The sequence below is a fragment of the Molothrus ater genome, chromosome 16 (genome assembly GCF_012460135.2).
Source record: "Molothrus ater isolate BHLD 08-10-18 breed brown headed cowbird chromosome 16, BPBGC_Mater_1.1, whole genome shotgun sequence".
Lineage (NCBI taxonomy): Eukaryota > Metazoa > Chordata > Aves > Passeriformes > Icteridae > Molothrus > Molothrus ater.
In genome coordinates this window covers 15,936,596-15,950,165 of record NC_050493.2, presented here as the reverse complement: position 1 = coordinate 15,950,165, position 13,570 = coordinate 15,936,596, and the positions used below count along the sequence as shown (strand labels likewise).

The following is a 13,570-nucleotide window of genomic DNA, read 5'->3' as shown; positions in this document are numbered from 1 at the left end:
AGTACGACTTGTCCATGTTATTAACCATAGAAGCCTGAAGAGCATGGGCTGGCAGAGCCACCATCACTGCTCACTGACAGCTGAAGCCACTACTAAGATCCACTTGGATCTGCAGGGCAGCATGGACAGAAGTTGCTCTGTGTACCAGAGAGCATTAGGAGAACAAGGAGAGCAAGAGCAAGTCAGACCATGATGGGGGTCACTCTAAGTAGGTCTTGCCCCTTAGAGGTTCAGTTCCTTACCAGGAAGAATATTCCCACACCCCAGCATTGAGCTCTACTCTGTTGGCTAAGCAAAACGTTCTTTGCTTGATCCTGTTTCACCTAAGGAATGTGTTTTCCTGTCTGATGCAGTCAATTTTATTTATGTGGTTACCAAGAGCAAAATGATGGAAAATACACATACATCCATTTGTGTGTCCACTTGGGCCGGGGTTCAGCTGTTCAAACTCCTGTCATCTCTCATGAGTGGAGCTGGCTGGACAACACAGAAAAAGAGCATTGAGTTTTCTGTAGTATTCTCACATTTTGTGTCTTTCCGTGGCCAAATTCTGTATTTTCATGAAAGATGTCCACTGGTGTTATGAAATGAGAAAAATTTCAACCAGCTGCAAAATTCAGTCCCAAAGGAGGGGGGAAATTGCAAACTCGGCCTCACTTTCCGCTGCCTTTGTGTCTCAAATGCTTTGCCCCAGCTGAATACTGGGAAAAGACCTGTTTAATAAAAAAACACGGATGGAAACGTGCGTGGTGGTTTTGGCCCTTCCCACATGGGCCGGCATCCGCCGCCTGCAGCAGCCGGTCCCAGCCCGGGGCTCCCCGGCACGGTGAGCTCGGCCAGCTGCGGCTGCGGGGCGGGGCAGCCCCGCTCCAGGAACGGGGAGCACACCACAGGCTTTGCAGATGCTTTGCTGAATTAATGCTTTTTTCCTTGAAGAGCTATTTTGGAAAACATACGGTTTTGCAGTGCCAAGCAGAGCTTGCACTGCAGTCTCTCTCCTGCCCTTGCAAAGCCCATAGCTGTTGGCTGCAGCCACCAGGATTCTGTGACACACCCTGCTGCCACCTGAGCCCCCTGCCCGTGTCACCCACGGCCTTTGGCTGCTCCCAGTCGTGTAAAGCACTCCCCACCACCAAAGGGGTGGACAGGGCTGGGTGGGTGCTGGTGGGTGTGGAATTGCCCCTGGATCTGCAGCCCTCCACCAAATGATGCCTGTGCTGGTGTGTGCTACAAGCCCTGCCTTATCTATTGGGCAGGATAAGCAGCACCTCTGAGCAAATCCATGGTGCCTCCTCCACTGCCCTTGGTGTCCTGGCACCAGCTCAGGGTGATCCAGCTACAGTGACCCAGGTACAGCCAAACCCATGTGCAGTCCCCAGTTCCCAGCTGATCGTGCCAGGCAGAGGGAGAGGAATAAGAAAGGTTGAATCCAAAGAATTCTTGCTTTGGATATGGAGGTGACATAAGCAGGAGAAGTCAGGAAAAGTCCTTCAGGGATCAGATTCAGTGAAGAATGTCTTCCTCAGTTTAGACTCAGTGCAGAGTGGCTTCCTCCAGTCCTTCAACCAGAATTTTAGGACATTCCTCAGCCAGAGGGAGAGAGGGAGAGAGGGAGACAGCTCCTCTCCTCAGCACAGACCATGGGGTGGGGGTTCTGCTCTGGCATCTCTGATCTGCCCCAGCAGGACACTCAGATGCCAGCTGGGAGCCATCCTTCCTCAACAGTCCCAGATGGCAGAGGTGAAAGAAGAGGGAAGAGCTGTTGGGAGGATAAATGGAGAACTCCAATCACCACATTCCTCAAAGTGTTTTAGGTGCCCCACTTCAGTGGAGGAGAAATCAGGTCCCAAAGGAAACCCCGGAGTTCCCTGCCTGAGAAGGCTGTGCCCAATGTTTTTGGGGAACATAGACACATTGTGCGTCTCCTTGCTTGGAGAAACCATATGCTGCTGAAGTCCTGCCCTGAGAAGTATCCATGCCCCTGGAACAGTGGTGCTGCCCTGCTCTTTCTGGGCTGTGGCTGCTGAGAAGAGGGGTCAGAGAACCCCCACATCCCAAGGAGTGATGTTGAGGGATGATCCTGATGAAAGTCCTGTCCTTGCACTCTCAAAGGGTGTTCCACCACTGACTTCTGTGTCAGGACTCCTGCATTTGCCCAGAGAAGCTGTGGCTGCCCCATCCCAGGAAGTGTTCAAGGCCAGGTTGGATGGGGCTTGGAACAACCTGGTCTAGTGGAAGGTGTCCCTGCCCATTGCAGGGCTTGGAAGAAGGTGACCTTTGAGGTCCTTTCCAACCCCAACCATTCTGTGACTGTTGGGTGCATGGAGTTGGAATGAGCCTGAACCAAGGGCAAGTCTGGTGAAAGCAGCCATGGGAGGAAGAGAACTGGGTGGCCCAACTGCACCAAGAGCCATCTCATGGCAGAGGCCAATAGTCTGTGACAATCTAACAAGAGAAGCCAGGGATGGGAGGGTCCCCTCAGCTCAGAGAGGAGGAAAGAGGGTCTGTGTAGGGAGGGGGATAATATCAGCTCATCCAAGCCCACGTGGTCCCACCTACCCATTACCCCTCAGCTTCTAGCCTCCCCACACCTCTGCCCATGCCCTTTGTAGGCACCCAAGCACCCATGGGACCTGAACAATGGCACTGCAGGCCCTCACAGCTCTGCAATGTCACTTCCAGCATCTCCAGCAGCTTCACCAGTGCACCTGTATGTCCACACAGACACCTCCAGGGCCTAGATCCTCACTCCCCAAATTCCCTTGTCCTGAAACCCAACAGTGCTTCACTAGTCTCTTCAGCTGGAAGCTCCAGCACCACCCTGGGATGCTGAAGCCCAGAAGTACCAGCCTGGAATGGGGAGTCACACAAGCTGCCATGGGCTGGAAAGGGTAAAGTTTCATGGAAGACCATTAGGCTACAACCCCTCACTGAGCCATTCAATAAGCAAGGCAAGGTTTGTGTGGAAAGGAATATCTATTGTCAGAGCACCTCTTATTTCTATTTGTATTTATTAAGCCAAGACCGCTACAATCTCAACATGGGAAGATACTGGTGTCTGTTTAACCAGAGACTAATACATGGTGAAGAAGATATAAAAGCCTAGAGGTGGATCAATGAAAACTCTTTCTTCCTGTCACCTCTGCCTTGTGCATCTCCGTGGACAACCTTGGCCAATTCTTCCCAGGAGAGCACGCAGTCTGGCCAGCTCTGAAGATGCACACCAACGCAGATGGTCACTTGGTGTCTCAACAGAAACAGGAGGAATTATGTCAGTTGGTACCAGGTGAGAATACAGGCACATAGACCTGGGTGGATGGATGACTGTGCATGATGGCTCCAGTCAGGCTGGCCAGTCCAGCTCAGGTTCAGATGGAGCAGGTGGACATGGGAGGGGAAAATGGTGTGTCCAGGTCTTTCTCACTGGGTTGTCTGGACTAGGCAACAGGACAGTGGCAACCAGGGGTTGCCAGGTCTGTCCCTTTCTTCCTGGTGGACACAGTCCTGCCTGGTAGTGGCCACCAGCACACTGCGAGGGCTTGACTTCTCCCTATGGCACTGCAGCACAGCACAGGTCCTGCCCCAGCCAGCAGCACTGGTCCATGTGAGCCCAAGGTCACTGGGGAATCAGGCCTTGTAAAAGTTCACTTGTCCTTCCTGATGGAGGTTCTGGGGCTGGACACTCTGCAGCACTGGACAGTTTCCACTCAGCCTGCCCGCACATCAGAATGAGGGACAGAAGACTCTGACCTCCTGTTCCTCCTGGGCAAGGAGAAAGGCAGAGAGAGGTCTGGCAGCAGCACATTTTCAGAGTGAGGAAGAATCATACCCTGGATGCTGGAGAAGGGAGAGCTGTCAACTGAGATATCAGCACTGGGCAGAAGACAACTGTGTTAAAGGGAATACAAATGCCTTGAAAATGAGCTCCAGAATGCCTGGAGCAGGGCACCAATCCCCTTCAAGCTCCTTCAGGTGACAGGCACCCACAGGACCTTGCTCCACTTTGCTCCTTATTAAAGGTTTGTCATTACTGCATTATTTTTAATACACACTTAGAGAAAAGGACTGACACGCACACCCACCCGTGCACACGCACACAACAGGAAACCATTGCCAAAATATACACTATAGACAAAGAGTCCATTCACACTATGTATATGTACAGAGTCTGTGGTGCAGTCTGGCAGTGCCCATCTGGGCTGGGGCTGGCAGGGGGGACAGGGTGGGTGCAAACCCCTCAGGGCTTCACACACTTGCCCTTCTTCTCCCGCCGCTGCAGTTTCCGAAGGCGCCGTGTCCAGGCGTCCCGCCACTGGATCACCAGGCTGTTCTTGTCGGCCATCAGTCCGGGCCGGTCAGTGGAGTTCTCGCTGATCCCCATCACCAAGTACTTCTTGCTGATCTGGATCTTGGGGCACTTGCAGGACAGGTCTTTCAGGTGGATCCACAAAAAGTTGTCACCGCGCTTGACCCGCTCGTCACGGCACTTGTAGACAGAGAGGATGTTGATGGTGAACTTGGCCCAGTTGGCCACTGTCTCCATCTCAAGGATGTTCACCTGGACCACTGAGGGTAAAAAGGGAGAGGCACAGTGATGGGGGATGCTTCACCTTGCTCCCCAAAGGAAAGTTTGGGACAGGAACTGCCCTTCCCCAACAGCCCCACCTGCCCCATCCATTGCAACTCTGGGAGGGCTGATTTGGGGACCTCTCTCCATAGGGAGTGTCTCCCACCCCCGGACGCTTTCATCTGCCCCACCCACGGCCAGCCTTCATCTGCCTCTGGGCCAAAGCCCAGGGTGCCTCGGGGAGGTTGGAGGTCCTTACCATAGTCCTTCTTGCAGTACTTCTTCATGTTAATCTTGTAGTTGCCCTTGGCTGGTTTGCAGTAGGAGTCACAGTCTGCAGCAGAAGAACAGTGGGTTGAGCACTGAGGGGCCTGGGGGGACTCATCCCACCACAGGGGAAGAGGGAGTGTGGTGGAGGGGACAGCAGCAAGACCCAGCCTGGCAGAAGGTGGTGAGTCCTTGACTCCTACTGGGCCAGGGCCTGAGCACTGCTGGGGACAGGGGTCTGTTGAGTCCAGCTGCTCCCCTGGCACCTCACAGGAGCTGGGGGCTCAAGGACCAGCACGAATGGCTGATACCACATCAGCTGGGAAGAGGAACCGAGTGACCTTGCGCGCCTTGAGCAGACTCTGTCACTTGTGGCAATGGTGTCCTGCAGGATAAGTCAGCACAGGGGTAGTGGAGGAAGCCTGGGGGCTCCTTCCAGACACAGAAAGGGATGGATGGGAGGAATGTAGGTGAGGTGAGAGTGGCCTCCATGGAGGGCTGGCAGGGACCATGGCCCAGGAGAGTCAACAGAACAGCTGTGACCCTGCAGTCCTGGGGGATGAGGGAAAAGAGGATTTGGCACCAGTCCCACAGTCAGCTACACAGGGGACACATCCAAAGGCAGGTGTGACACCGGACCAAGGGGGTCATGATCCTCAGAGTGATTCAGCTCTCAGGGGCCAGAGTGGTGGGAAGCACCCTCAGGGGGCAGCCCCTCCAGGGACCTGTGCCTTGTAGGTTCCCACAAGTGAGGAAGGGGACTCAGGCTGTGGGAAGGAGACAGGTGAGGGAAGCTCTACCATATCACTCCTGTGCCCAGGCATCCCCTGCTCAGGCTGCTCCAGAGGGGCTGGGGAGGCCACCAGGCTGTCCTCCACTACCCTGCTGTCCCCCAAGGCTCCTGTCCTCCAGGAAGCTTTTTTCTGTGCATTTCTAAAGCTCCTAGATTTGCATCTCAAGCAGAGGGAGGGCAGGGAATGCCTCTTTGCTTCTCCCCAAAGCCTTTGATCCCCACAATTGCCTGAAGCAGCCCTGCTCTCCTTCTTTCTTTACCCTGCCATCTTCCTTTGAACATCTCAATTTGTCTCTTTCCAAATGGCACGTTTTTTTCTGAGCCCATCTTTCTTCTTTTCTCTGCCTTTTGCAGGTTCTCCCTCTGGTTTGGCCCCATGTCCCAGGACAGAGTCAGCAGCCTCTAATGCTGTCTTTGTTTGCAGGTTGCCACAGTGATCACTGGGGATGGAGGCAAAGCTCTGGGGGAAGACGGGGAATAACAGAACCCTGTGCCAAGGGGAGGAGGAGAAATGAGGAAAGAAAGAAGCCCAGGAGGACAAACTCACCCTGGGCTCTGCTGTTCTCCTCTCTGTCCAGCTCCTTTTTATCTGGGACTTCATGCCACCTGTTCCAAATTTGTCAGTGATAGAAGCAGTGCAGCATGAAGCCAGTTCTTGGCAGAGGAGGATGAGGATTCTCAGTTCAGCCCCCCCATGCTGCCCCTCTCTCTGCCTGGGCTGGCAGAGCTGCCTTGGCCCTGCTGCCTCCCCTGAAACAGCCGAGGTGGCTGCAGAGGGGGCTCAGAGCCCGTCCATACGGGGGGTGGCTGCTGAGTGTGCTGGAGTGCTTGGCGAATGCACTCACCCACTGCATCCCTGGGATGTGCTACAGCCTCAGCCTGGACCCTGTTGCCTCCCCTGGGCTTTGCCACAGACTCAGCCTCAGCCTGCTGTGTTCTCTGGGATACCCCCCAGCCCCATCCCAGAGCCCACAGCGCCCCTGAGAAGCCCCAGCCCCACACACTGCTCTGCCCTTTCCTGCTCCATGAAGGGACTCCAGGCACAGCCTCCCTCCTTGTTTTGGGGCACGCCCGTCGGGACAGGAGCCCCTTTCCTCCCCAGCCAAGGGCACAGAACCCATCCTGCCCCTGGCAGCAGCTGCCACAGGCCTGCCCAGGGACACCGAGGGGGGCATGGCCTGGGCTGGGTGATGGGTGCTGGGCTGGGGGACTGTGGGGTGATGTGTGCTGGGAGGAGGCTGTGGGCAGCCTCAGCCAACCTGCCACCCCTTCCCTTGGCAACGGGGATGAAAGAAAAGCAGAAAGAAATCCTGTAACTGCCCTGGGGTCCTGCTCATGATTAACAACATAACACTGTGATTCAAAGGAGCTAGAAAATGGTGTTGGGAATTGACAATTTAGGATTAGTTTGGGGATTTTTTAAACCATGGCTTTGTGCTGTGGAGGAACATTCCTCAAATGTAAAATTAATTCCTGCTCCCTTTATCTAAGAAACTTGGGAAGAAAAATATGTCCAAATGACTGAAAACATTTCCATCCCTTGGCCCTGAGCACATGGCCTCCTCCATCACTGGGTGTGGGGCAGACATGGGTGCTGTGGCTGGAAAGTGGCAAGGGATGTCAGGGCAGAAGGATTCTGCCTGTACCTCCCCTGACTGCCTCTCCCTGAGCATCCTGTCCTGTTCCTGCAGGGTTTTGCCATGGGGGGGCTCTGCTCAGGAACCACCCAGTCCCGATGACACCACAGCGATGGAGCATGGTTCCCTCCTCCCTGGGATGCTGTGTGCCCGATGGGGCTGCTCCACAGACAGGCCCTGAGAGCCCATGGCTTCACACATTCCGCAGGGCAGTGGGGAGAGGAGCTGCTTTAGCTGCCTTTCTGCTGTGTCTGTGCAGCTGGATTGGGCAGCCAAGCCCCACAGAAGGGCTGGGGGTCAGCAGAGACCTGACACAGCCCATGGCAAGAAAATGCACCCACAAACCCTGAATGCTTCTGCGGCTCCAGGATATGCTACAGCCCCATCCCTGGCACTGCTGCATGTCTGGGACAAGTTACAGAGCAATCTCTGAGACTGAGACATCACTGGGATGTATTACAGCCCCATCCCTGACACTGCTGCATCCCTAGGATTCACCACAGCCCCATCCCAAGCACAAATGTATCCTTGGGACATGCTACAGCCCCAGCTCTAACACTGCTGCATCCCTACAGATGCTACAGGTGCAGAGTGGGAGGAGGCAGCTGAGAACCAGAGCCACTGGCCTGGTGTAGGCATTCCCCATCCCTGCGGGCAGTGCATGTGGGAGAGGTGGCAGGTTTGCACATCTGGTTTACTTCTCCTCTCCTTGAAAAAAAGGAATATTTTGTTTTAAGAGAGATGTAACTTAATCAGGTGCTATGACTGCAAATCTTTTACTGCTTACTTTGAATTGCCTTAAAGCCTTGTTTTGCACTCCATGAGTTTTGTTAATTCTGCTAATGGGGAACGTGGATTTTATTTTTTTCCACTAAGTGGAAAATATTTTAAGATAATAATAATAAAAACTATGAGAAGTGGACCCAGGACGTTTCATCACTAAGCCAGTCAGTTGCTCAGGCACAGACATCAAAGCTGGACCTCAAAGGCTTTGGAAGATTGGAAAGGCAGGAGAAAGCTGGGAAAAGTGAGGCAGAAGATGGCAATGTCAGTGAAAAGCCTGGACACACCCAGGGACTGAACCCCAGCATGGAGGAGGATGGGGAGAGGGCGGGAAGCCCAGCACCTGAGCATGGCAGCCCTGAACAATGTCCTCCTGTTCCTGCAGCCAGCACCTGCTCCAGAGGCAGGGAGGGAGGTGGGGAAATGGGGGGAGAAGGGGCTTGGAGGCTGCCTGAGGTGCTGAGGCCCCTTGGGGAGTGTCTGCTTAGGGACAGCTGGGGCTCCTGAGGCAGAGGGGCATCAGGGAGCAGGCAGGGTGTGGGTGGAACTGGCAGCCCTGCTTGTAGGACAAGCACACCAGGTGCAGGTAACCCTGGCAGCACAGCCAGGGCAGCATCACCCCCATCTCTGATCTCCCCAGCCAAGGGAGCAGCAGGACCCCCACTGGGTCCCCTGATCCTCCAGGGCACCGGCTCTGGGCAGAGGCAGCTACATTGCATTAAGGATATTTGAGCTAGAAGCCAGAAATCTTAAACCAACAAACCCACAGATAAACTGAAGGCAGTTTGAGGCAGACCTGCTCTGCTAAAACAGAGCAAACAACCTAGCTCTCTGCCAGTGCTGTTATTGTGCAGCTGAACAGCTCAGACATCATTGTGAGACTGTTCCTATTTATAAAGCACTGGAGGGGAGTCACCTTGATTAACTCTGCTCCACGCTGCACTCTCTGTTGGCAATAAAACCAGTGAAATCTCTCATTCCATCCCCCCTTTCTTTCCTTTTTCCAAAGCCTGACGTTCTCAGCTCTCTCCTCGCAGCCGGCAGGGTGGGCAGGGCAGGCAGCAGCAGAGGTGGTGCTGCTTTGCCCTGTCCCATGCAGCTTCCCCCAGCAGTGGTACCGTCACTTCAGCTCAGCACCTCCCCATCGGGCAGGATGTGCACTCCAGGTCTCATCGCTCCCCCTCTGCCACGGTGAGGAGTGAAACCTCTGCCAGATCCAGGCAGGGCTGCTCCTCACTGTCCTGAAAACATCCTCTCTTTTCCAGAGCCTCTAGGGGCAGGGCTGTGAGGGCTCAGCAGTGCCCATAGGTGCTGGCTGGGGTGCCAGGCCGTGCAGAGCTCCCAGGCTCTGTGCTACTCCTTGGGGTCCACGTGTGCTAAGCTAGCACCGCTCTGCAAGGCACTGCAGGTTCCTCCTTGTGCATCTCCCCTCTCCATCCCCATCCACACACTTTACTCCTGCCAGAGGAACACAGAATCATTAAGGTTGGAAAAGGCCTGCAAGATGATCGAGTCCAACCTTGAACCAAATTCCACCATGCCCACTAAACCACATTGCAAAGGGACACATCTACTTGCTTTTTGAACACTCTCAGGTGTGTTCAAAATTGTGACTCCACCACTGCCCTAGGCAGCCTGGTTCACTGCCTGACAATCCTTGCAGGGAAGAAATTTTCCCTGATGTCCAATCTGAAAACCCCCTGGCACAGCCTGAGGCTGTTTTGTCTTGTTCTATGACTTGTTCCCTAGGAGCAGAGCCTGACCTCCCCCTGGCTGCCCCCTCCTCTCAGGGAGCTGTAGAGAGAGAAGAGGTCCCCTCTGAGCCTCCTTTTCTCCAACCTGTGCCACTTCATCTCCTTCAGCTATTCCTCATCAGACTTGTGATCCAGATTTCCCAAGCTCCTTTCCCTTCTCTAGACATGCTCCAGCCCCTCAGTGTCTGCCTTGTTGTGAGGGGCCAAAAATTCCATCTCTTCAACACAGCTTGTCCCTGGCTCTCTCCTGCAGCCAGCGAATTCATGCATGGGGCCATCCTGGAAAATGTCCCCAGAGGGCTGGAGAGCACATCCCGGGCACACAGCAGCCTGGGAGGAGGATGTTGGCATTTTCCACTGCCAGGGCAAGGTGGTCTTGGTAAGGAGAGCTGGGGAGATGGATACAAACAGAACACTGGCTCTCCAAGAAAGGAGTAGGCTTCCTTGGGATAGATGTACCCCAAACGGGGCACAGGGAAGTTGCTCACGAAATATGAGTGTGGGGAACTGGAGGGGCCCCTGCTGTCTTCACAGGAGGGTGTGCCATGGAATGGAGAGGAGGATTGTTTGGGATGTCTATTCCAACACAGGGGAATGCAGGGGCAGACCAGGCTCTTGGGGACAGCAGGAAGAGGGGTGGCCCAAGGAGGGAAGGGGCTGCTTCTTTCCCAGCTTTTCCCCCTCCATCCGCTTGAAATCCCTACAGGGGTTAGACCTGGGATGGCTGGGAACAGCCACACTGCAGTGCTGAGGGAACTGAAGAAGGAAAAGGAGGGGAAGGAGGAAAGCCCTGCTACAGCCCTCTTTACCCTGCTGGGTGCATCCTGCAGCACTGGAGGGCTCAGCATGGTGGCACTGGATCCAGGGGCTGGCACAGCCCTGCTTGGTGCCACTGGGACGTGCCATGACACGGTGGGAGCTCAGAGCACTTGGGTGGGACCTTGGTCCCTGGCCAGGCTGGAAGAAGGACCCTAATCCATCAGCACAGGGAGCATCCATGCACCCACCCATTGCCCAGCTCCAGCCAAGCCTCTGCAGGAGCAGAAGTGACCCTGCAGCTTGTACTGAGATGCCAACCTTCCCACTCCAGTCTGGGGAACCAGGGCAGCTCTTGAGGAGCTCTGAGGACCATGGCAGCAATGCCTCCCTAGCCTGTGCAAGGCCTGCAGTCTGTCAATGGAGCTGTCACCTCCCTCTGGGTGACCACAGCAGTGACACTGGTCCCTCCATGGTCCAATTACCCATGATCCCATCACCCTGTGCAGCCAGGACAAGCAGCTCATACCCAAACCCTTCTCTCCACCAGACCTGGATGACGTGAACACCGTGTCACCCATGTCCCAGGGGACACCTGGCAGCCTGTGCCCCGGCACAGGGGCCCTGGAGTCTGCCTGAGACCAACCAGACCCCCTGTGCCCCAGCACCTCCCAGAGAGCTGGGGTCTTGCAGAGGCCAGAGACACTAAGGAGAAATGTCTTGCACTGGTGCTGATAAAAGGAGGTCAAGCAAAGCCAGCCCCAGGCACCCATTGGTGCCATGTGCCACAATCCCTGCCTTAACCTGCCAAGCGATGGCGAGGCCCCAGTGGCTGCATCCCTGCTCTCCTTGGAGGTGGTGGAGAAAGCCCTTCCCAAAAAAGTCCATCAGTCTTAGTCAGTTCCTTTCCAGAAATACATGAGATTTTAAATCTCAGTCACATCTTTCACCAAAATTTTTATCAATAATTTTTTGCCAAATGGTTTGGTAGAGCTCAGCCCTCCCCTGTGCTGTGCCAGCGAGAGGGAAGGTGGGATCTGCCCCCAGGTCTCTGGGTAGGACTGAGGCCATGGACTCAGCCAGGGACATGGAGCACTCACCTGCAGGTGCCTCTGTGCTGGTGACCAGGGAGGTGGGGTTGATGGCAGGAATCTCTGGAAAAGAAAGGAAGAGGTATCTTAAGGATGAGATCCCCAGTTCTGGGGGTGACAACTGGGCAAAAGTGCTCTGAAAATGGGCCACAAGGAGATTTTGTTGGTCACAAATGAGAGATGATGGCATGAATCTGACCTGACCATTGCAGACTATTGAATAGACCTGGAGATGCACAAACTGAGCCCAGTAAATCAGGCCAGGCTGCAATTCTGCATTCCCCAAGGGCCCTAAGTAGTTGTGTGGGGATGTGTGGTCCAGGGATGGAGCTTCCCGAGTGCTCAGCTCACCTGAACTGAGTTTGGACATCAGACAGGTGCTTGGCTGATCTCAGCATGCCTCAGGCTGCCCAGTGCAGGGATAAATGTGGGAAAAGATAACACTTTCTCAGGACTCTTGGCAGCAAAATCTGGGGGAATTTCTTTCCTAAACTCAAATCTGGTGAAGAACAGAGAGAGAGGAGCCAGCTCCACCAGTCACCTGCACTGCCACTGCTCCAGCAGCCCAGCAAAAAGCTGCAGGGTCAGACATTATTCTACTGCCACTTGGGTCAAATTCAAACCCACTGTGACAATAAACACAGTTTTATGCTGACCACAGGCTCTGGCCTTGCCCCAAAAGTCACCACACTCAGGGCTCAGCTGGGTGAGGAGAGCATGTGCTGTACCAAGCAGAGCTGTTTCACCACCTGGAAGCACTGACCTAAGAGGTCATCCAGAGCCTCCTGCACTGGGGCAGGTGAAGCCCAGGTCACCCCAGAAAGTGATCAGAGAGTTCTACATGAGCACCTCCTGGAGAACACCCATAAGGACAGTCAGCCTCTTGTCTGAGCCTCCCACCCACCACAAAACATCCAAGGGGAGTGGGGGACCAAGGAGCATCCCCTGGGGCCCGTGAGGGTCCCTGAGTGCAGGGCAAGGGTGGGGCACTCACTGATGCAGGGGGCCACGGGCGAGCGGCTCTGCTGGTAGCCCTTGGCGCAGCGGTTGCAGGTGAGGCCGGTGACGCCGTCCTTGCACGGGCACTGCCCCGTGGTCTGGTTGCAGGTCTTGCCGGCCGCACCGACGGGGTGGCAGTCGCAAGCTGGGTGGGAGAGAGAGAAATGGGTATGTGAGAGGGGAGGCACAACACAAACCCCAAACTGGAGCCAAGGTGCAGTCCCAGAGCAGTGAAGAGGAGGGAGACCCTTCCAGAGCACCACTGGGAATCAGCTGCTGGGGCTGGCACAGCACAGACATAGGGGTTGGCCAGGGTATGGCCTTGCTGACAGGGATGCTCAGGAGGAACACCTGGAGCCTCTGCAATTCCCACAGGTGCCTGCAGCCACCAGCTCTCATTTAAGATCTCATTTAACTCCAGGGAGATGTTCCTATTGCAGCAGTAAAAACCATTTTCTCCACTTGCTCCCCTATCTCTGAGCTTTTCAGTCCATGGAGCTGAACCAACACTGGGTTTTTATACAAACCACAAATCTTGTCTTGGTTTTAGAATGAAGCAGGTTTTCTCAATGTTTCCCAAACTCATAAACCTCTGTGCCCTTCCTGACTCCTGGAGACCCTGGGCAAAGGATGACCCCACACCTTTCTACCACAGTCTCTCTAGGGACAAGCCACACCTGAAGGGTGTGTGGGTGAAAGTTGTCTTTGCTCTCAGAAGAATGCTCCATCATGTCACACTGGATGATGGACCCACTGAGGGTTGTCTACATGAAGGGATGTGGGAAGGAGATGCTTGGTCAGGGGAGGACCTCCCCATCTGCTTGCCTGGAGCTGGGCTGGCAATGAGCTGGAGAAGTTATCTTGGCGTCCATCAGTGTAAGAGTTGAACGTGATTTCAAAGCAAAACAAAAACATCTCCCCCA

General features: G+C 54.7%; 1 protein-coding gene across 2 annotated transcripts in view; it reads right to left on the bottom strand.

The window, feature by feature from the left end:
* Positions 1-2,994: 2,994 nt before the first annotated feature.
* The window catches only part of NTN3 (netrin 3), a 32,603-nt gene continuing 22,027 nt past the window's right edge, over positions 2,995-13,570 (bottom strand). For both annotated transcript variants that reach the window (XM_036392860.2, XM_054516535.1), the window contains 4 exons: positions 12,643-12,792; positions 11,658-11,711; positions 4,827-4,901; positions 2,995-4,566 (listed from right to left, as the gene is read on the bottom strand). In XM_036392860.2, coding sequence (XP_036248753.1) covers positions 4,238-4,566; positions 4,827-4,901; positions 11,658-11,711; positions 12,643-12,792 — 608 coding nt within the window. In that variant the 3' untranslated portion in view covers positions 2,995-4,237. The remainder of the gene's footprint in view (positions 4,567-4,826; positions 4,902-11,657; positions 11,712-12,642; positions 12,793-13,570) is intronic.